We start from the raw sequence: 23,668 nt of genomic DNA, 5'->3' as shown, positions 1-23,668 counted from the left end.
AAATATTTGTAAGACTTGATAAAAAGATTAATATCTTCAATATACAAAAAAACACTTCAAATCAATGAGAAAGTACTCTCTCAATAGGAAATTGAGCAACAATCAGGAGTCACTTATTTACGAACAGCAGGAGCTCCCATAGCAAGTGGCCCAGGCTGGGCTCAGCCCTTATTGCTGCTCAGTGTCCGTCCAAGCAGCAGCTCCTCCCCCATCAATGGAGCATTCACCCCGCCATTCAGCAGTTCCAGACGACAGCAGGAGCAAGAGGACATCTGAGCCCTCGACCCATCCTACAGAGGCAGAGAGGGCTGGTCTCTCCCCTCCTACTCCCCACCAAGTTCCTGCCTGGCACACCTGGCTGTCCCTCCCACACACAGCCATGCTGGGCCACCCTGCAGCCTGCTGTCATAACTCAGGTCAGACACATCTCATCCCTGATCTTGGCTTGGGCCTGACTGACCTCCTCTGCCAGGAGCTGGAGCCCTCTTCTCCCCCCTCCTTCCCAAAACCAACTCTTTCCTCCCTTTTCACCAGGGCTGACAATGCTTCCATTTGTTCTCACAGTTGAACCTCTTAACTATTTCCCAGTTCAAGAAAGTTAATGATTAAAAGGCCTCACGTAATCTGAGCAAAACAGCCTAGGAAAAGCCTGGAATCTCTATTCAAAGTGAAGGAGAAGCACTCAGTAAAATAATAAACATAATGTGATTAGTGGGATGAAGCATAAGGGACCAGGACTCCAGACCTGCCAATGCCATCAAGCACATTAAGTGTATTATCTTCCATATTTGTCTCTGTGCCAACTCCTGAGGATCGTGGCAATTGCTGCATGCCAGGCACAGTGCCAACACATATCAACTCATATGATCCCCACAAAAGGCCCCTGAGGTAAGGATTCTGATCACTCACATCCTAGAGATGAGGAACTGAGGCTCAGAGAGGTTGAGTAACCGCCCAGCGCCTAGCGGCTGCCAGCTCTCTAACAGGCTCTCAGTAAGGGTTTACTTCCTGAAGAACAGAGAGACAGAAGGAGCTGGGAAGGGACATGTGGCTTCAAACACAATGATGGTATTCTTTTTCTTCACCTACGGGATTATATGTATGTCTTTATCTTGATTCTTTACACTGTACAGATGTTTTATCCCTTTTTATATCTACTCAATAGTTAATTTAAAAAGCAATAAAAAAAGACATGGATGAACAAATGAGTGGATGGACAGATGACGTCTGGACCATTCTTCCTTCCTCCTCTGCCATGCAGAAGTTCAGAGTCAAGTGTGGGGCTCACCTTGAGCCATACCGAACCCGACTGCCTGCACTCCTAGGCTCTAACTTTCCCCCTGTCTTGTCCATATCTTCTAACTAGCATCTTCCTGGGGGCTGAGCTGGTGGTTCTAACTCTACTTCTCCCTTCCATATATATGCTCTCGAGGGCTACCTCAGAGCTTCCAGGGAATAAACACACAAAGCAAGCAAAGAAGGTGCAAGCAGGTGTGAAGGACACTGGCAGTACACACCTGGAGCAGCAGCAACTGGGCTGGCCTCTCAGGAATGGAAGTCATGAACTCCAGGTGTTTGGCCCGGTCAAACCCACTGGTGCACAAAGTGGGGCGGAGCAGTTGCACAACAGCCTTGTAGTCACCTGCTTCGTACAGCCGCTGAATCTCCTCTAGGGACTGGCACCGCTCCAGTGACTTCAGGTTCTTATCAATCTGAAAAGGGCCCAGAAATGCTGTCTGAGGGCAAACCCCTTACAACCTCCTTGAACCTGGCAAGCGTTTGCAATCAGACACAGATGAGGAAAAAAATTAGGCTGCCTCCCCCACCAAAAAAAATAGACTTCTCCTTGATATATCGGTATTTACATTAAATGCATATGTTTTTAAAAGTATTTCTATTAAAGTCAGGCTGGGCGCAGTGGCTCATGCCTGTAATCCTAGTATTTTGGGAGGCGGAAGGATCACTTGAGGCCAGGAGTTTGAGACCAGCCTGGGCTATAGTGAGATCCTGTCCCTACAAAAAAAAAAATAATAATAATAATTAGCCAGGTGTGGTGGCACACACCTGTAGCCCCAGCTACACAGGAGGCTGAAGTAGGAGGATCACTTGAGCCCAGGAGTTTGAGGTTGCAGTGAGCTATGATGACGGTATTGCACTCCAGGCTGGGCAACAGAGCTTGTCTCAAAAAAGAAAAAAAAAAAAAAAAAAAAAGATATTTCTATAAAGGTCAAGGTATCATTAAATATGAAATGTCTGATTTTGAATCAAAAGCTTAGTTTATTATATTTGAAACAAGAAGCAGTACAATTAATCAAAGTATGTACTTAAACTGTCGACACAGTTTTACTGTCTTAACAGCAGCTTGTTTATGCCAGCAGTGAAGAAAGCCTGGAGAACGAGTGGGGATGAAATTGTGAAAGGCGTTTTCCACAGCTTGTTGAGAATTGAATATTTGTCCTTGCAAGAAGTGGTCCAAAGCTGGAAGAAGTGGTAGTCAGTTGGCACAAGGTCTGGTGAATACAGTGGATGACAGAGAGTTTCCAAGTCCAGCCTCTGTAGTTTGAGAGACACTGTGTGACATGTAGTTGCACATTCTCTTGCAAGAGGATAGGCCTGTCTCTATTGACCAATCTCAGCTGCTTCATTGCAAGCATCCTCATCATTTTATCCAATTGGTTTCAGTAGACATCTGCTGTAATCAACTGACCAGGTTTCATGAGGCTGTAGTGGATTATACCAGCACTGGACCACCAGACACTATTAGCCTTTTTTGATGAATATTTGGTTTTGGACTGTGTTTCAGCACTTAATACTTACCCAACCATTGTGCCGAACACTTGCAATTGTCAAAAATACATTTTTTCATCACACATAACAATATGGTGTAGAAACGGTTCGTCTTTATGTCATGACAGCAAAGAAAGGCAAGCTTTTAATTTTTAATTAATGAATTAAAAATTAACTTAATTTTTAATTCACACGGAACCCATCTATCCAGCTTCTTTACTTTGCCCATTTGTTTCTAATGGCCCAATATTGTTGGAAGAGTAACATCAAACCTTGCTGCTAATTCACGTGTAGGTTGAGATGATTTGCTTCCATTACAGCTTTCAGCTCATCATTATCCACCTTGGTCTCAGGTCACCCACGTGGCTCATTTTCGAGATCAAAATCACCAGAATAGAACTTCTCAAACCATCAATGTACTGTATGTTCGTTCATTAGCCACATCCTTCCCAAACACTTCATTGATATTTTGAGCTGTCTGCGCTGCATTGGTTCCATGACGGAACTCAAATTCAAAAATAACATGAATTTTTGACTTACCCATGGTTTCACAAAAGTTGCTTTAAAAAGAAAAATCTGAAAGCTAATCACAAGCCAAACTGTGCATTTGAAAGAATGAGGATGTACCTTCACAATAAAAATAAAACAAAAAGTGTCAAGTGAAATGTCAGAGATATCAACTGTCAAACTTAGTACTTAAGGAAATCAGACATTTCATACTTAATAACCTAAATATTTAAAAAACAAATATACTAAAAACTACCCCAGAAGCAGAGGGGTTCCAGAAAAGCATCCACCAAAATAGTTGGACAGCCTCATGGTCACAGTTCAGTGAACCAGACTTTCAGAACCACCAGGCATCAGGCTGTCAGAGACCCAGACTGGGCCAGGGGCTGGCGCAGGCTACCGACCACCACCCAGGGCCTGACAAAGCCCCAGCATGCAGGCAGCAGGGTCGGAAGAGTCTGAAGGCCACTTTCAGGCAACATGGACATGTCACAGACACGGAAGGAGAAAAGTGCCACCCAGGGAGAACCTGGCATATGGGTCACACACTACATGGCTAGCCCAGCACTGGTCTGTTCCAGCTGACATTCCCCTCCAGTTCCGCGGGGGCTGGGGTGGTCACCACACGCAGCCAGGAGGTTGAGCCATAACCACTTCTAAATCATGCTGGTGAAGCTTCCAGGCCTGCTGCTTGGTCTGAGGCCTGCGGTGCTCTCGTATGCTAGAGTGGCATCTCCTGTCGTCCGTCCAGGGGCCCTGCTCAGCACGTGGGTGGCTCTCTCATTCATCAGGGACAGGTCAGGCCTGGGCTAACTGGGCCAACTCAGAATAAATCTCTGACCAAGAAATACCATTAAAAAAACTCACACTCACCTCCTCCAGGGAAACGACAGAATCGTTGTGGAGGTTGGGCAGCCGGATGACAATGTCTCTCTGCTCAGCCCCTGCCTCTGCCTGGATGGCACTGGAGCTCTGGAGCATTTCTGTGCAGATGTCATAGTTCTCCAGCGCCTGCTCCATGTCTCCCTGGTCAGAAGGAAAACCAGGTCAAGGGAGGGGGGAAGAAGGCAAACTGTGCTGTGCCAGGTACCTTACACCCCTGATCTCACCAGACTGGGGGTGCCCTGAGGTGGGGTTTTCATTTAATTACTGCTCTATCCCCTAAAAACAGCCTGGCACATGGCCAGGGCTCAATAAATATTTGTTGAATGAATGAACGATCTACACTACGACTCTGTGAGGGAAGGTATCATTCACCCCGTGCTATAAATGAGGAAAGAGAAGACTCTTGAGCAAGGCCAGGTATCTGGCAGAGCCAAGATTAGGCCCTAGGTCTGTCCTAATTCCAGAACTGATGTTCTCCACATTAAACAATGTTGCTTCCCTCAAACTGAATGGCTGCTGATGGGACCCTGGCGATCTCTGACTCATCCTACCACAGTGTATTGGGTACCACCACGTGCAAGGTGCTGGGTGGCAGCCAATCCACCCTGGCCTTCCAGACCAGGCTCTGACAAGCAGCTTTCCCAGAACTCCCACAAAACAGGAGGATAATTCCCTTCCATAATAGAAAGCTCTGCATCCATTCATATACTCGCTCAGACTCTCTCAAGAAAACTTAAAACGAAGGGTCAAGACCACAAGGCAATCTCAAGTAGGAGGGAATCTATAGGAGCAATCCCTTCCAGAACTCTGTGGATATGCTGAGGAGCTTTACAGACTAGTGGCCATGCTTGGTGTTCTGAGAAGTCCCCACCACTTCCCACTGCCTCACGCCAGGCCCAGTGCCTGGGCAGGTGCCGTGCATGTACATGTGCACTCACACACACGTCCTCAACATGGTCAGTTTGCCACCCTCCCTGCTGGGTGCCAGCGTATGCTCCTGACCATGGAACCAACCTGCAGTGCCAGGAAGCGAGCCTTGAGCCAGTAAACACGGACCACAAACTCCAGCCAGCCATCCTCAAACAGGTCACGCTGGGATGAGGCGAACGACAGCTGCAGGAGGTCACCCAGACAGTGGGTCCCCGGGAAGTCGGGCCCAAACCTGCCATGCACCACACCAGCAGGGCAGTTCCGAGGAGACACTGAAAACCATCAGGCTGCATCAACTTCATGTGCGGTGTCTAAATGCTCTTTTGCTCCCCAGAGATTGCCCATAGTCCTCGCCACGCCCACCCGCAGTCTCCAGGAGTATCCTGGGCCCCTGAAGCCTTACAGCTCCCTGAATGGCAGGCGTCAGAGAAGTCAGATCAGTTAGAGATGCTGAGACCCTGAGAGCGGGGCAGCGGGGGGCGGGGGGCCGGTGGTCATTTTATAGACTGATCTTTGAGCATATCTGTATTATATCAGGGGGTAGTTTAAAGGTCAGAACGCTCCATATCACCTGGGAAAATTACTGAGGACACAGAAAGCATCAAACAGTTCTGAAACAGAAATTGAGATTCCAACTCCTTCAATCCTGACTAAGCGCAAAGGCAGGCAGGTGGCTCCTTCTGGGGACTCAGCTGCTAACCACTTCCATTTTTTTTTTTTCTTTGAGACAGGGTCTGTTGCCCGGGCCTGAATGCAGTGGCATCATCATAGCTCACTACTACCTCAAACTCCTGGGCTCAACTGATTCTCCTACCTCGGCCTCCCAAATAGCTGGGACTACAGGCAAACACCTAGCTAATTTTTCTATTTTTTTGTAGAGACAGGATCTTGCCATGTGGTCCAGGCTGGTCTGGAATGCCTATCCTCAAGCAATCCTCCTACCTCAGCCTCCCAAAGTGCTAGGGTTACAGCATGAGCCACTGTACCTGGCCAGTTAACCACTTCTTGAGTGTCCAAGAGATTTCTCTGGGACCCTGACAAGATAACCCAGAAAATGTGCCCACTGTAGATGTATTAATTCTGAATTCCATTTCTCAAGCCTCCCCACTTCATCTTCGTCCCAGCTGCTAGGGTTCAGAAAATTAACCCTGCCACAGAACACAGAATGTCTCCTACCTGCAGAGCTTCTGCCTTTGGTCAGCAGCCACTGGTCCAGTTGTAGCTCCATGCAGGAGAGAGACATCAGCATCATGTCCTACAGGACAGGCACAGGAAAGTCAGGAACAAAGTCACAAAGATTCATCAAAGCATGGGAGGTGGGAGTAAATCTAAAATGTACTTTTTGATAAAAATATAATTCCTGATCATCACCTAAGTGCACATTTGGGAATAACACCAATTGGGTGTCCGGCAGATGTGGGGGGTAGGGGGAGGGGATGGGTGTATACCTACATAGTGAGTGCAATGCGCACTGTCTGGGGAATGGACACGCTTGAGGCTCTGACTCGGGGGTAGGGGGCATGGGCAATATACATAACCTAAGCTTTTGTACCCCCATAATAAGCTGAAATAAAAAACTATATATATATAATTTTCTATCTACTTTCCATTTCGTAAGTGATAATCAGTGGCTATTTTCAGGACATAAAAAGAAGCACATGGATCTATACTGGGACAAGACTTGGGAGGGGCGGAGAAACCTATCTTCAGGGTCCTCAGGGACTGCCCTGTGGAAGAGGCAGCCCTGTCACCTGCTGAGTGCCAGCCCAGAGGCTGCATCCAAACTACAGCACTCAACCCTTAAAAGTGCCCAGGGACTGGTGTGTCACTCCCAGGGCACTCGAGGAAACTGAGACTCAGCAGTAAGGAGGCACTGGCCCAGCGTGCAAGCAGAGAAACGATGGACCTAGTTTGCCTGGGACCAAAGCCTTGGCTCCCCTTTCTGCTCCGCACTGCCCCCCTGCAGGAGCAAGGCCGAGTGGGCAGGAGCTGCCAGGAAGTAGTCCCTGAGGTAGCCCAGTGGAGGGTGCCTGGCAAGGGACTGATGATCCACATGGTGCTATGGAACTGTCAACCTGGAGCTCCTCTACCCTCTGTGTCCTCAGCCAGAAAGGCCCTGAAAGCACCCCATGCTTCTCCTCTGGCAGTCATTGTTCCACCTCCGCCAGGAGAAGGAGGCCAGAGTACCCCGTGTTCCCTTGAGCTCCAGGAAGCACCGAGTGGAGGAGCCTGGGCTGCAGAGTACAGCGGGAAGAAGGGCTGAATGAAGCTTGGCCCCCTACTGCTGGAGGCCCCCAACACTCCCCTAAGCATGCTACTTAGCCTCTGCATTTCCATTTTCTCACCTGCTAAAAAAAAAAAAAAAAACTCAGTCACAGTCCCTGGCACCTCACACATGGCCAGATGCTTCCCTTTCCCCTAGCTCTCCCAGCAAGCGTTCCTCCATCTCAGTAAACAACCAGAGAAGCCCTCCCCATGACTCCCACCCCTCACAGCCCATGTCTCCTCATCCTACCTGCTCTGCCTCCAGAATCCCCCACCCCGCTACCCCCATGGGGTCTTAGCCGCCACCATCGCTCACCTGGCAGCAGCCTTCTGACAGCCCCTACGCCCACTCTCACGGCCAAGTGTATCCCCCACTCAGCCACCAGGGAGGTTTGTAGCCACAAACCAGGTCCCATGACAGTCCATGTTCTAGGCTCATGAGCGACACAGCCAAGTAGGCTGAACACAACAGCGGTCCCACGCCCATAGAAGGTCCCCGCCCCCTGGTCCCAGTCTGATGCCAGTCCTCAGGAAGCCTCCCACCTTGATGTGCTTGTTGCTGCAGTCCCTCAGCAGCGGGTTGGGCAGGCTGGTGCTGTGCCTCCTCCAGCTGTGGTAGACGTTGAGCACGACCTCTGCCAGGCCTGGTGGCCACCTCAGTAGAAACTTGTGGCCCATGCCCTTCAGGTAGCGCATCATCAGCTCCAGGATACCCCCATTGGTCAGGTTCTCCAGCAGGAACTCATGCACATCCTGCTTCTCTGCCCAGGGCGGGAAGAAAACCTGACTTGAATAAAGGGGACTTTCCACGCCAGGGTCTCCTGTTCTCTTTGGGACAGGAGAGACTGTGTCCTCCCTCCACCACCCAGTCCAGGTGGATGAGGTACCACACGGTGGTGCAGAGATCAGGCTGCCAGGGTTCAATGTCTGGCTCCAGCCCTCACCATCTGTGAGCAAGTGCCTCAGAATCTCCACGTGCTACCACGTGCACCAATCTCACCCAACAGTTACGCACGACACACACTCAACAGTGGTCATATACATTCAACTTGCAAAGCCAAGCCTCTGAATCTGGCCTGAAGCTCACAGCCATCAGGGAGCACAGCAAGTATGAGCCTGGGCATTTCTGCAGGCCTCCCAGCTGACCACAGGGGTCAGGCCCAAGACAAATCAAGGCAGTCCAGTCCCGTGACCACACTGTAAACCAGAACCATTCTCCCACAACAAAGCATAACCAAGGTTATAGTAGGAAGAATTCCCAACAGTGAATGGTCACAGTGCTCGATTCCTACCAGATTCCATGAACGTGGCTGAGTCAAATGACAGTCTGTGAGGCCCGATGCTTGGGAAGCTTTCCAGTTTGGCTTCTGACTGGACTTCGTAGTTATTAAAGGGATCATCTTCCTCCTCAGGGTCCAGCTTTCTTAACCTGCATGGAACATGCCAAAATCACAAAGCCACACCACACATTCTGACACAAGCATCTGAATTCTTCCTATCAGAGAAACTAAATCTGAGCCAAGAAGACGACTAAATAAGTGGGTGGTGAGGTCCAGAGCCCAGGCCTCCATGACGCTCTGCCTCTCTCCAGGGCTTCGTGAGCTGGCGTCTGGTCTGTACCCTCACTTGTTCATTCCTTCCATCAAGAGATGATCCATGCGCACCAGCCACATGCCAGGCACTGTACTAGCTAGGAGCCAGGAGACAGCATGCGTAAGTATGGCACATCCTACCTACAGTAAGTTTACCTTCTAAAGAGAGGGACAGACAATAAACAGATACACAAAACTAACAACACGAATGAGGACCAACCACAACAGGATCCTTGAGGCCAAGGGCCACGAGGGTCCTGGCTTTGGAGGGCAAAGTCAGAGAAGGCCTTTCAGAGGGGTGATGGCCATGCCGACGCTGGGGGAGGAGAAGGGCTGGCCATACAAGGAAACAGGACAAGAACGCGTACAAAGGCGTAAGCCAGAGGAGCACCTGGTGTGTTCGAAGACCTCAGGGGAACCCAGTGAGCAAGGAGGAAGTGGGTGGGGAGGTGGCAGTGTGGGGGACACATCAGGCCCATCTGAGCTTGGTCCTTCCATGGCTCCTCACAAAGCTGGGAGGCTGGCCCAGGCTTGGGACTGGGGGGCCTCTCCCAGCAGGCACCATTCTTTCAAACTCTTCCCCAGGACCATGTTTTGGCCATCCTTGTGGCTTCCCCTCAACCTAGCACCCACGAAGCATAAACACTCAGGGCACTTGGGAACGCCCTCACTCAATTACTGCACACACACTCCCAGGGTGACTCCATCGGGCAATCTATCACGTTGCTCTTGCCTGACCAGTTGAAGAAATAGACACTAAAACCACATAGGAAACCAACAACTAAAATAAGGATAAAAAGGAAAGTACAAACCATTTCACATAAAGGGGGCTAGGGAAGAAGACCTAGGGGTAGGAGAGCAGGGCTAAGGGGAAGATAGGGTCACTCAGACTTTCTGATGTCATCAACCAAAGCACAATCCTGCAGTTCTTCCAAGGGGAAAAGTTCTCCCGGTATTACGCCTTGGGAGAAATTTAGCAGGAGGCACTGCATCCACACTTCCACCCTGCACCAAATAGTTACCAAGAACAACTATTATTTGTAAGCATTTCACCCTCACCACAAATAGAAAGCAAGGCAACAAATTAAGAATCTTGCTGTAAAACAGATTTACAATCCACCTCAAGCTCTGGCTCCTCCTCCTCCACTTTGATGTCGTCACCACTGAAATAACCTGTCATGGGACAAAACAGCAGCTGAAGACTCCTGACTAAAGATGGCACATCGAACATACAATGGTTACTCCCCAAACTCCTCTCCAGGAACCATGAAGAAATAAAAAAGGCCTAAGTTCACAAAGGCACAGAATGCAGGAGAGGAAGCCCCAGCAGACAAAGAATGTGCCAACCAAACGTGAGAAAGCAGAAAGATGATGGACCAGAGCAAATGACTTGCTTCCTCCACTCGGCCAAGGGTGGAGGAAGGGGGCCTCAAGAAGCCCACCTACTGGCACCATAAACTCCAGGAAGGCTCAGGAATTGAGGGTCTTGGAGCCTCCTGAAGGAGATGAGAGGGAAAAGACAAAAACCAGGAGGCCTGGTGAGAGCCTACATAAGCCACATGGGGGCCCACGTCCCTCCCAGCTCTGGGAGCCTGGCACCTTCTCCTCCCCAAGGCTCCTCCAAGAGACACCAAGAACCAGTGAAACCAAGGAAAGCTTCACAAGCTCCTCCCCCACCTTCTCAGAATGCAGAATGTGAGGGAATCCTGCTGAGACTGAAGCAAATCAAGCTGGCAAATGCTCCCTGAAATCAGAAGCAAAGCTCCCTTCTGTGGGTTTGCATGGGCGTCCACATCTGCATCCCAGGGGCGGTAGGCCCACGCCTCCCAGCAACAAGTATGTCTGTGAGTACACAGGGACATGAGTATGTCACCTCTAGCTCCCTGATCCGTTCATCTGCTGAGGGCACAGGAATACCTGGTCCCCCAAAAGATGAATAAGCCATAGCTCCTACCTTCAGGAAGTTCTGAGGCAGGGAGAGGCAAGAAAAATCCCAGATCCCAACCTAGTTCGGTCTGTGCTTCAGACATTTGCACAAATGTTACGGGAATGCACGGAAGTGCCCAGAGGAGAGGGCAGGGATGGAATGAGAGGTATCATTGGCGAGGTAGGCTGGTGGATATTTTTGGGTTTGTTTTTGCCAATCAGAAAAAGTGTGCACAGTACCTGGATGGCAAGAACTTCACCAGAAGCTCCTGGAAATCTACTTTCTCTTCTTTTTTGCACTTGGTGTTTCGGACGCGGGCAGACCTTCGCTTTGCTGTCTCTCCACTCTCTTCTGCAATCTTCTTCCGCTTTACGCCTTTCTTGGATTTATCTCCACCAGAAACATCACCTTCACAAAGAGTGCAAATTAAAATCTTACACAGTGGCAGGTGAAAACATTCACCACACAGCACATCCAGCCCCCTCTTTTATAACTCTACCAGCATTAAAGTCTTTGATGTTCAAGAAAACTTTCAACTCTCTTCAGAGACTCCTGAGTAAAATTAATTTTAAACCCCTAACTATCACCCTTTCTTGAATTCACAGGACCCAAAAACCAAGTTTCAAGATTGCTTTCCACAGGGCTACAAAGATATAGGATCTCAGAACACCCCAAACCTCCCACCCTGCGCTGGTCGGCTGAGCTCCCAGGGCCTCAGCAGGTGGACAGAGCGAGTGGCACTGACGCTATTCAGGACCCTCTCAGCACCCAGTGGTCTGGTAAGAGCAAGAGAACTGTGTGAACTATACAGGGAACAGAAGAATGTGTATGATTAAGTAAAGAAGCTAGAAACAACAAAGCACATGTTCATTCAGAAACTTCTTTAACTGCTAGATATTCTTTTATTCAATGACACTGAAATCAAGAAAAGGCTTGGGAGCTTGTCAAAAAGTTTTTACATCTCCAATGTTAATAAAAATCAATAAAGCAATATAAACATCAACTACTACATACGGTGGTAACTTTATGGATTTTGTTTCCCAAGGTCAAAGAATTCAGAATGCACAGAGCCAGCAAGAGAGCAGGACCAGCAGATGGGACCTGCCACTCCCACATCACAAGGGGTAGAGCAACTTCCACATCAGGACTTAGCAGCCAGGCGTTAAAGGGTCCCAGGCATAGGCCGGGCGCGGTGGCTCACGCCTGTAATCCTAGCACTCTGGGAGGCCGAGGCGGGTGGATCCCTCAAGGTCAGGAGTTCGAGACCAGCCTGAGCAAGAGCGAGACCCCGTCTCTACTAAAAATAGAAAGAAATTATATGGACAACTAAAAACATATATAGAAAAAATTAGCCGGGCATAGTGGCGCATGCCTGTAGTCCCAGCTACTCGGGAGGCTGAGGCAGAAGGATTGCTTAAGCCCAGGAGTCTGAGGTTGTGAGGTTGCTGTGAGCTAAGCTGACGCCATGGCACTCACTCTAGCCTGGGCAACAAAGTGAGACTCTGTCTCAAAAAAAAAAAAAAAAAAGGGTCCCAGGCGGACTCTCAATGAGCAAGGGGCTCCACCCCAGAGCCGCTCGCCTCCCTGCAGGGGCTTCAGTCCCGAAGCGGCCCTGATGAGCAGTGGCCCCCATGAACAGGGGCTCCCACTGTCACTCGGGTCATGAGGATCAGCCTCTCTCTGAGAGGCCAGGGTACCCCAACATGCTCATTCCCGCCAGGCTCAGCAAACAGGGTCCAAACAGAAGCCAACCCAGGGGCCCTGCTCACCCACAGGAGCACCTGTCTCCAACAGGCCGGGACTGTGAAGCGGAAAGCTGGTCGGGGTCACAGAGGTGTAGGACAGCACAGGCTCAGCCACAGCCACAGCCGGGTTGGTACTGACAGTGCTTGGCTCGATCACACTGACTGGCGTCACCACCACGGAGGACACAAGAGGCTGGCTGGGGTCCTGATAGTCGGACAGGTCAATCCTCTTGCCAAGGCTGGGCCGCGGGGGCTCGCAGGTGGTGAGGTGGTTGTACATGGCCAGCAAGCTCTCTCCGAGGCACTTCCAGCTGCGGGGAGAGGGCCAGCGTGCCCGATCAGCACCCCTGTCTTGGGATGCTCTGAGCACAGGGCTAACTGTCCTTTGGAAAAACAGCAGAGCTGCTCCCAGAGCTGCCACCTCCATGGGGTAGGGGAGGTGGTCAAGGTTTTGTTGTGGTGGTAACTGGTGAAATCTTGAGTCTAACACAGCTGGACTGCAGGTGGAGCAGCTGGCTGGCGCAGGGGCCTGGCACCCTCCTGTCCCTCACTGAGGCAGAAGCCCCTGAAGCATCTTGGCCTATGGCACTTTCAGACTCACCTAGGCAGGGATGAAAACCACTGACTTACTTCAAAAACTCCTCCCCCACAAGGCCGAATCTTTGAAACACCTATGGCATTTCTCTGCTGCCACTAATTTGGGGTTTTTTTTTGTTCTGGCAGGGTGGAGATTGCCAATAGGGATATGGTTTAAAAGGGTTAAATGGCCCTCAGTGGATCACCAAATGAGCTGGGCCCTGCTGGATGGCAAAACGAGTGCTTTGTTGCGGTATGGTGTGGTGTATCATGTTGTGTGTTGTCTGCTGTTGTTATTTTATGTTTTATGTGCTGTGTATTAAAATGCTGTGTGTCTCCCATGCTACGTGAGGCGGTGTGATACGGTCTTCCATCCATCCCCAATGGCTTCCCATGTGTCAGGCTAGAGACCAAAAGCTCAGCCTGGCCCCACGCACCCGCACACGCGGCCTTGCCTCACGCCTCCCCCCACACACCTGCCGCGTCAGCTTACTTTCAGTTCCTCAGACAAAATCACACTCCCGCATCCCACGGGGCCTTCGCACAGGCTTCCCTCTGCCCGGAAACAACACCCTCACCCCAGCCCCAGCCCTCTGCCAGGCCAACGCCCATGCCTCTGGGGACCCCAGCTCCAGTGCCCAGCCTTTCCCAACCCCCAGGGCAGGGGGACTCTGTTCAGAACACCCAGCACTGTGCTTCTCCCCTCGCAGCCCCTATCGGTTTGAGGCACGTGCTCCCTCCTCTGGGTGACTGACGACCCCGGGATCACCTACAGCAAAGGACCAGGCCCCGCCACGCTGTGGCCCCAGCACAGGGCGCATGCTGAGCACTTTGTGGCCTGCATGGAGCTGGCATCCAGTAAGTGTTGAGAAAGGAACAAAACGACAGTGCTTCAAAATCCAGACTCTGAATAACGCAGGCTCCCAGGAAGAGATTTCTGATCTACCTTTCTCTTGCCTCAGTAAATATTACATTTAGACAGGGAAGAATGTGCTCACCGGCTGGGTTGTGTCAAATGCCTTAAATACACCACTCACTCCCTCACTCGGGCCTGCTAGGCACTGAAGAGACCAAGGGACGGTAAACTCCCCCACAGCCTGTTTTGTCGAGCCCACATGCTATGAATGGTTTTCCTTTTTTTAAAAGGGTTGTTTAAAAAAAACCAGAAAACAAAGAATACGCAACAGAAATTGTATGTGGCCTACAAAGGCTATTTACTATCTGGTCTTGACAGGACAAGTTTTGCTGACCCCTAGGATAGATGGCAGTTTATTTACGAGTCCCAGGTCCTCTGCTCCCAGAGAGGGAATCCACAGTCATCCCTCTAACAACTTCCTCCTGCTTCCGCTGGGCCCTCCCCACACTGTGGGGTGGCCGTGATGCCAGCGCACAGCTCTCCCCCCGTCACATCACCATGTCCCTTCAAGTGTCCTCAGGCCTTTTCCTCCTGCCCTGGGCCCTTCCAAAACCCCCAACCCTGTGGAGTTAGGGAGCCCATACCGAGAAGGGATAGGATCCTAACCCAGCTGACAAAATAAGGGAAAGGGCACCCAACAAGAGCCCTAGAGCTCTTCCTGGCCGTGTTGCTGCTCGAGTGTGAAGCTATTCCTAGGAAACTCCACATGCTAAAACTTACAGTCATACAACACGGATCAGAGCAGCCCTTCCTGAGCGGCTACCCCAACTCTAGTGGACCACTGACACCCGTTTGTCCTTCCTGGAGAAGGAGGCCTCTCACACATCACAGGGCTCCTACGGGCTACACGGAGGCCCATCCTACAGGACTCCCTGTGTGGTTCTGAGGGGAAGCCTGGACCTGGGACTGACGCTGGGCTCCCCATTTAGTTGCTCTGAGCTCCAGTTTCTCCCGGCAAGTGCTTGGCAAATGTTAGTTTTCTTTTCCCCTCTAGGTAAGGAACACGGAGAGGGGCCTTACGGGAATGTGGCAGGTAGCTGGGGTCAAGAATGGTGACAGCAAAAAGGGACTTACACTGGGCATGCTAGAGAGTGAGATGACCTGCTTCTCAGTAGTCAACAAGTGTGTGTCTCCGGCTGACGGGCCACCCTGCACCCCACACCACCGGCCCAGGGTCAGGCCTTACGGTCTCTCCCTCCCGCACAGGGCAGTGCCCCACATCAGGGCCTGGCTGACCCAGCATTCCCAGAGACACCAGACCACCTACGTGAAGAAGGGAATGGGCTGCACCAGTTTCAGGTCCGGCTCCTTCTCCCGAACGATCAGCGCTTGCCTCTTTTTCCTCAGCCCCAGGGCCTCGTCTATGATGGCCTGCGTCTCAGCTGCACTCACTGACACGTCGTGAATGGACATGTCACTAAAAGCGTGTAAGAAAGGGAGAAATTACAATGTTACAAACGAGCCAAGGCTGAAATTTTACAGACAGGGATGCATTTAAGTTAATACCCTCAATGTGCATTGATTCTTCCCACAAATAAAATAACCACTTGAGTCTGGCCTGGAAAGGGCAGTAATTAGCATTCTTAATACCCATGAGCACTAGAAATGACTAATACTCCTTGTTCCTTTGACAATTCAAACCGGGCAGAAAAAGGGTTTTCATGTGTATTAACAGTATCATAATAAAATCTGAAGAGCCACAGAAAAATAAAATCTTTCCTTCAATTGTTACTAGAAAATTTTAAGAGAATTTAACTCTCCCATATGCCCAAACTGACAAAAAGTCATGAGACAAGCAAAGCTCATAGGAGTCCATGGTGACCCCAAAATACATTAAGGGTGGGGGCTCTGGGGCCCCAGGTGCCCTCCCACAGACACACCTCTGCCTGAGGAGCTCCAGCCACACCTGCCCCTCTTCCCAGGCTGCCCTGCTGCCTCCCAGCAGGGTTACACCACAGAGACCCTCACTTATAGACTTGTCTGTTTTACGTATTTGTCAACGATCCCCTGCAAAAAAGTGCCAGGGGCCAAGGAATACCAGAGGGCAGGCGGAGCTGACTGGGCTGGGGGGTGAGGGGAGGGGCAGTTAGCCTGGGAGTTGGAACATGGAGGAGGAGCAATGGGGTGACGGGTAGAGAAGTGGGCAGACAGCAGGTGCCAGGGGGAGGAGACAGGACAGCGCACCACAGGGCCAGGCCTGGAATTTGCCAGGTTCTCAGGACAGTGTTAACAAAAGAAGCCTGGGAGGGAAAAGCAGAGGGCAAGGAGGGGGACCTAGTGAGTCAGGCTGCCAAAACCTCTCGGGCAATGCAACTGAGCATGGGCTTTGGAGGCAAGACAGGGGTGGCACATGATCGGAGGCCCGTTTGAGACACTGAACTTGGGCAGCATTGGGGACAAAACCCTGGAAAGGGAAAGGCAGGAGGCAAGGAGGCAAGCTGGGCAGCAAGCTGCCCCAAGCATTTAGAGATTAGACACAATTGGGTGGTCAACGAGGCAGACCACGGACAGTCCACCAGATGAGGGGCTGCAGCAGGGCATGAAGCCCCAGAGTGCAGGGCTCCATCCACCAGAGGTCAGGACCCGAGAGGAGAACGAGGTGCACTCCTGACCTTCGCCTGCGACACAGGCAGGGAATGCAGACACAGCAGGGAAGAGGCAGAACTTACCATCGGAGGAACATTCGGAGCGAGTCCTTCCGAAGACAAGGCTGCTCCTCAAAGATCTTCTCCTTGAGGACCAGCCCTTTGCTGTACCGGCAATCCTTCTCCAGAGCTTTGCAGATGAAGTACAGACATGCTGGCAGGGAAAGAAATACTTTACGACTTCTGAGACTGCACTCGGAAGCCCCGGCCTTGCCAGTCAACACCAGAAAAATGTTCCCACTCTGGAATCAAGGACGTGCCTACTAAACTATAATGAGATACCACTTTAACCAATCAATCAGGGAAGATTTCTGAAAACCATAGTACCCAGAGTGGATGGGGTCTGCAAGGTGAGCAGACAAAATGCTGCTGGCAGAGGACAGACGGTACAACCTTTCTGGTGACCACAGGCATTACACACAGACGCTTGACCCAGTGGTCCCACTTCTAGGAACCGCTACAAAAATACTGACAGGGCTCACAGCTATTGGCTATTGGCTAATTGGAAAATAGCTTTCAGAAAATCTGGAAATCACTCTGTCCCACCATTGGAGCCTCATTAAGTAAGGTTTATTTTATGTGTCAATTTGATTGGGCCGCAGGGTATCCAGGTTTCGGATGACATTAACATGAGTAGAATGAGTAAAGTAGATTGTCCTCCCTAACGTGAGCAGGGCCTCACCCTGCCAGTTGAAGGCCTGAATAGAACAAAAGGGCTGACCTTCCTCAAGACGGAATTTTTCTGCCTGACTGCCTTGGAACTGGGACACTGGCTTTTTCCTGCCTTCTCACTAGAACCAAAATATCAGTCTTCCTGGGCCTGTCAGCCTTCAGACTAGAACCACACCATCAATTCTCCTGGTTTTGGTCCTTTAGACTTGGACTAGAACGATACCATTGCTCTCCTGGGTCTGCAGCTTGCCGACTCGCCTTGTAGATCTTGAAACTTCTCACCCTCTAAGATCACACGAGCCAATTCCTTATAATAAATCTCTTTCTTTATGTGTATATACAGCCTACTGGTTTTGTTTGTCTGGTGACTCTAATACAGTACTCCAACCCTATTTTTCGCAAAAGGACTTAAGTACGCCAAGCCTAACTTCTCCTACCATGAGAGAGGGGTGGAAAGAACTAAACCAGTTGGCTGGGGAGGGAAGGGTGAACCCCAAAGGTTGTACCCAAACCATGGGAGGAACATCCAAGAAGAGACTAAAAGCCTCTGGAAGAAAAAAACTGTTAGAGTCAAAATGCTATGCCACAGAACTGTCATATTCTGCTGGTGGGAGTGAAAATGGGGCAACCTACAGAACAAACGCATCTGTTCACTGAAGGATATATATACAAGAATGCTCATAGCAGTGTTATGCCTAAGAGCTCAAATCCGGAAATAACCCAAATGTCCATGTACAGAACGGTTATGTGGATGCACAGAAAAGACTACACAGCGATAAACAAAAAAAAACCTAGCGACTGCTGTGCCCTCCGTGGGTGCACCCACAGACGGGATGACAAGCAGAGGGAGCCAGGCTGAGAAGAGAACACTCCTTCTGCCTCCACCTAGGGGAAGGTCAACAACAGGTAACGTCTATCTCTGGTGACAGAAGGGAGAAATCAAGGTTGCCTTAAGGGGTGGCAATGAGTGGAAAGGATCCAAAGCAGCCTGCTCTCCGGGGCACTGCACACGTTCTCCACCTTGATGCGCTTTCACATATACAAATTGACAAGCTCAGCCTTGTGCACTTTATTGTGTATGTTTCGCCTCAATCAAAAAGATTTAAAAAGTAGTTGTGGAAAATAAGCACTGGAGGTGGGAAGGGTGAGCAAGGCCTTGTCCTTCACATGATCTACCCTCTTCCTCTTTGTCTTTTAAAAGGAAAGAAAAAAGCTTTTGCAGCCTGAGAAATAAATTGTGAAGTTTAGGCCACCCAATCCATCGTAGTTTGTTACAGCAGCTTGAACTAAGACAGAAACTGGTACCAAGAAGTGTGTTGCTATTGTAGCAGACACCTAAGAATGTGGAAACAGCTTTAGAACTGGGTAATGGATACAGGCTTGAAGAGTTTTGCTGTGCTATTATAGAAAAAGGCAATATTGGCATGAAAGGATTGTTAAAGGTGATGATGGTGAGGGCTCAGAAAGAAGAGAGCTGTAGAGAAAGCTTCCATCTTCCTAGAGAATAAATAATCACGTTCTGGCATGTACACGTATTGACAGAAATATGGACATTAAAGGTGATTCTGCTGAGATCTCAAATGGAAATAAGGAACATGCCATTGGACAATGGAGAAAAGGCGATCCTTGTTATAAAGTGGCAACGTATTTGGCCAAACTGTGTTAGTGTTCTAGTGTTCTATGGAGGGCAGAACTTATAGGCAATGAAATTGTATATTTAGCTGAGAAGATTTCTAAGTAAAGTGTCGAAGGCATGGCCTTGTTCCTCCTGACTGCTTATAGTAAAATGCTAGAAGAGAGAAATGAATTGAAGAATTTTTTAAACAAAAGGAAACCAGAACTTAAAGATTTGGCAGATTCTCTATCAATATTGCGAAAATTGAGGGAGCTTGTTCTGAGAACACTAAGGGTGTGGCTGACCAACCATTTGATAATAAGATTAGTATGGGTGCAAACCACAAATTTAATCAGTCACCTCAGCAGAAGCCAGAAACAGAGATGGGATTATACCAGCAGAGATACTGCCAGCTGGGACTAAAAGGAACAGAAAAAACAGGAGGGAATGAAGGCAGGTTGGGAATATGCTCTATCCTTCAGGAAATGGGAAGAAAGACCTCAAAGGTGATACAGAGATCATCGGGGCTGCCACTCTCACCACAGGTCCAGGGCCCAGGGCTGGTCCCTTCAAGGGTGGGGCCATCTCTCTGCTTTGCATAGGCCAGGATGTCCCCACCCAGTGCCACAGGGGAAGGGCCTTGCCAAGCCGAAAGGGTAGGGCTGCCTCCCCCTAACCGTGGGAGTGAAGCTGCCACCTCAGTAGGCCTCAAGGGCAGAGCATCAGATCAAAATGAATTATTGCTGAGCCTTAAAACGTCACAGAATTCACCTAACCAACTTTTGGACTTGTTTGGGACCCATAACCCCTTCCTCCTTTCCTATTTCTCCCTGTTGGAGTAACAATGTCTATCCTGTGTTTGCCACCATCATTGCTCGATCTTAGACTCTCTGGCCTCCAGAATTGGGAGAAATAAATTTTTGTTCTGTTTTTACTTCTAATCATCTCATTTCTGCTGAAATTTTTGTTGTTTAATACACCTAGTCTACAGTATTTTTTATGGTAGCCCAAACAGACGAAGACACACTAGATGCAACAGTACAGGGATGAAATGAGATAGTCAAAGGTTAAATCACTCAGAGAATTTGCCACTTACTGCTACAAAGCATCTGATAAATCAAGAAAGACAAGCAGAATAAAGCAAGGCTGTAAAAACATTTCCATCTGTCCTGTAAGTCTTGCAAAGCCCTTCAATGTTAACTTTCGCTTCCAGCTTACCCAAGCTCCCCTCCCTCTTCTGTCCCCAAAATCCCACGCACATGAGATAAAGCATCAAAGCCTGACTCACTTGTGTAATCGCTGAGGGTGTACAAGACTGTGATGAGGTTGTCCAAGCAGGGCCAGTGGTCAGGATTGCACCGCAGCCCCTCCTCAAAAGCATGGCGAGCCAAGGGGACCCGGACAAGTCTCAGGGCCACATGTCCAATTTTATACCAGAGGTTGACGTCCGTGGAGTCCAGCATCACTGCCTGGAAGCAGCACAAGCAGAAGGCGTACACAGTCAGCTCCCTCATTGAGCAGGCCCCCATGGGGACAAGGGGGCACAGCACTGCCAGCCACTCAAACTACCCAGGGAAATGGCAAAAGTGGCAGGACTATCTTATAACTGCCTAGCAAGGCCAGCTCATCTTTCCTGGAGTCACACATTTCCAAGACCCAGAGTAAATGACATATAAAAAGTTACACGGACCAATTTATTTAACTCAAAACATTTTCTTGATATATTTTGTCAATTTAAATATTTGTGGCTAGGCACAGTGCCTCACGCCTGTAACCCCAGCACTTTGGGAGGCCAAGGCAAGAGGATCACTTGAGGCCAGGAGATGGAGCCCAGCCTGGGCAATATAGCAAGACCTGGTCTCTACAAAAAAGTAAAAATTTAAAACTCGGCCAGGCATGGTGGCACATGCCTATAGCCCTTGCTGCTCTGGAGGCTCAGGTAGGAAGATCGCCTGAACCCAGGAGTTTGAGTTAACAGTGAGCTGTTTTCAAGCTACCGTATACCAACCTGAGCAACAGAGCAAGATGCTGTCTTTTAAAAAAAAAAAAAAAAAAAAGAATTTGTATTCCTTACATATTTAATAGGTAAAAGAAGTAGGAGGACTAGAATGAAAAGAAAATATAGGAGTCTTACAGGATTGAAGAAAGACTATGTGCTCTGAAGACAGACCTCAATTCACCTTCCTGCTCCAACGCTAATTAGCAGAGTGATCTGAGCCTCCATTCCCTCATCACTGAAGTGAGGATAAAGACACCTTCCTCACAAGAGGGCGTGAGGATTAGAGTGTGGATGGGAAGCAGTTAACATGGTGCCTGGCACATTAGGGCCCACAGAGACAGTGAAATAATGGCATAGAAATAATGGCAACATTATTATGACTGGAAGTGTATTGGGTGTTAGGTTTCAGGCTCTATTCTTCATTCTTTTATGCATACTAACTCATTTAATTTTTACAACTATCCTCTTTTTATTGTTGCCACTATATTGATATAGACCTGAGAGCATAAAGAGATTAAATAACTCACCCACAGCGAAACGTGCACTGAGTGACAGGAAGAATTCACATACAGTATGCATCCAAGCGTGGCCCCTGCCCCCGGGCCCTGCTCTCCGGGCCTGTCCACACTCACTGTTATTACCCACAGACCAGGGCTTTGGGCACTACAGGTCAGTGATGCACCACTACGAACTTCTTTTTGACCAAAAGACTCCAACCTCATCTCCTCCACCAAGAGCTTTCAAAACCAAAACTGCACCTGCAAGTAGAACTCCATGGCTGTCTCCAGATCCTCCCGCTGGGCCGCCAGCTGGGCCAGGTTCTTATATGTAGAATATTTCAGTATCAGCCCAGGGTGTTTCAACCCCTCTTTCTCATCACCAGATGAAATTGCCTGTGAACAAAACAAACAGGAGCAGAAGTGACATCTAGGCCCTGAAGGCTCAGAAGCCAGAAGGATACCTGGCTTCCTGGCTGGCCTCTGCCACAGGCCCTTGAGCCAGTCCAGTGCTGCCCTCCACTGGAAAATGAAGGCACTGCACCAGATGTTCTCAGAAGACTCCCTCCAGCTCGAATCAGACAGAGAAGGCAGGCCAGACCACCACGAGGTAGTTTGCAGGCAATCTGGGCATCAACAGAGACACAAGGAGCCCTCTCCACCACTTGCCTGAGGGTTCAAGCTTGGACGGTGACATTTACAGCACTGCTGGGACCACCACCCCAAGGCTCCAGGTCCAAAGATGGGAGACAAGGTGTGAATAGGCTTTCTCAGGCACCAGGCAGGGCCTGGAGCTTCATCAAGGCACTCCTAGATTAGGAGTCAGGAGGCTGAGCTCCTAACTCTATAAGTCATCACATGATCACAGACAATTTACTAACTAAAAGTCAAGCGTCTGACTTCTATAACATTAAGGACAGTAATTCCTACCCTAAATATAAAAAGTTAAAGTAAGGCCAAGTGTGGTGGCTCACACCTGTAATCCTAGCACTCTGGGAGGCTGAGGCAGGAGGATCGCTTGAACTCAGGAGTTCGAGACCAGTCTGAGCAAGAGTGAGACCCTCTCTCTACTAAAAATAGAGAAATTAGCCGGGTAAGGTGGTGTGTGCCTGTAGTCCCAGCTACTCAGGAGGAGGATAGCTTGAGCCCAGGAGTTTGAGGTTGCAGTGAGCTATCATGACGCCACTACATTCTACCCAGGGTGACAGATGAGAGCCCCTATCTCAAAAAAAAAAAAAAAGAAAGAAAGAAAGAAAAAGAAAAGAAAGGAAAAAAATTTAAAAGAAAGAAAACCTTATTTAAAAAACAAAACAAAACAAACTACTGATTAGAAAACTATTGGTCTAACCACAGGACAAAGAGTAAAACATTTCTAAAAGGAAAATTTTACTGGCACAAAGAGGCTATTTACTGGGACAAATGGCTTCCACGCATTGATCTTTATGCTTAGAACAGGCAAGACCCAAGGACATGCCACCCTCAGGAAGCATCCACTGGCTAATCCAAGAATCTACCTACCTGGAGCTCTTAAGGAATTCCATCAAGAGACCAAAAAGCTCAAATCAAGCCCCATTCAGTCATATTTTACTGTTGTACAGCTTATGCCACAAAAAGGTCCGCAAAAACCAGCTGACCGGGGCAGGATCCCAGGTACCTTTGCTCTTCCAGGTACATAATTCTTCAAAAAATAATGTGAACAAGTTTATAGAGGCTGTGCAAGTCTACTACGGACTGAACTGTCAGCAATACATGTGCACTAACAGTGGAAGCTCTTAACTAACCTCCACCTAACTGACCACCGATATTCAGGACCACCCCCCACCCTCCCTGAAAGACTTGCCCTAACAAGCCTTCCAGGATGCCCACCACCCAGGCTGAACACTTCTCAGGAGTCAGCTGTGGTCCAGGGCCTGTTTATGCCAATCGTCTGTGAGACTGTAATAACATAATTTAGTTTAATCATGAGTACACCAATGGTGTATGAGTGTAAAAAGAAACTTTTCTATATATTTTCTATGTTTTTCTATTATATACAATGAGCATATTTTAGTTTTATAAGCATGAGGGGAGGTGCTAAAATAACCTTTGAGGCTGAAAGCAATCTGCTGAA

The 23,668-nt window shown here is 49.2% G+C and overlaps 1 protein-coding gene across 1 annotated transcript in view; it reads right to left on the bottom strand.

Annotated features, from left to right (window-relative positions):
- Positions 1-23,668, bottom strand: part of CABIN1 (calcineurin binding protein 1) — a 154,033-nt gene that overhangs the window by 109,422 nt on the left and 20,943 nt on the right. The window contains exons 5-16 of the mRNA XM_069497603.1: positions 21,820-21,954; positions 20,351-20,531; positions 16,800-16,929; positions 15,398-15,547; positions 12,663-12,949; positions 11,133-11,301; positions 8,667-8,803; positions 7,918-8,135; positions 6,286-6,364; positions 5,194-5,381; positions 4,168-4,320; positions 1,518-1,712 (exon numbers count right to left, since the gene is read on the bottom strand). Coding sequence (XP_069353704.1) covers positions 1,518-1,712; positions 4,168-4,320; positions 5,194-5,381; positions 6,286-6,364; positions 7,918-8,135; positions 8,667-8,803; positions 11,133-11,301; positions 12,663-12,949; positions 15,398-15,547; positions 16,800-16,929; positions 20,351-20,531; positions 21,820-21,954 — 2,022 coding nt within the window. The remainder of the gene's footprint in view (positions 1-1,517; positions 1,713-4,167; positions 4,321-5,193; positions 5,382-6,285; positions 6,365-7,917; positions 8,136-8,666; positions 8,804-11,132; positions 11,302-12,662; positions 12,950-15,397; positions 15,548-16,799; positions 16,930-20,350; positions 20,532-21,819; positions 21,955-23,668) is intronic.

The sequence above is a fragment of the Eulemur rufifrons genome, chromosome 21 (genome assembly GCF_041146395.1).
Source record: "Eulemur rufifrons isolate Redbay chromosome 21, OSU_ERuf_1, whole genome shotgun sequence".
Lineage (NCBI taxonomy): Eukaryota > Metazoa > Chordata > Mammalia > Primates > Lemuridae > Eulemur > Eulemur rufifrons.
Note: the sequence above shows the minus strand (reverse complement) of the source record. Positions and strands in the feature narration are given on the sequence as shown.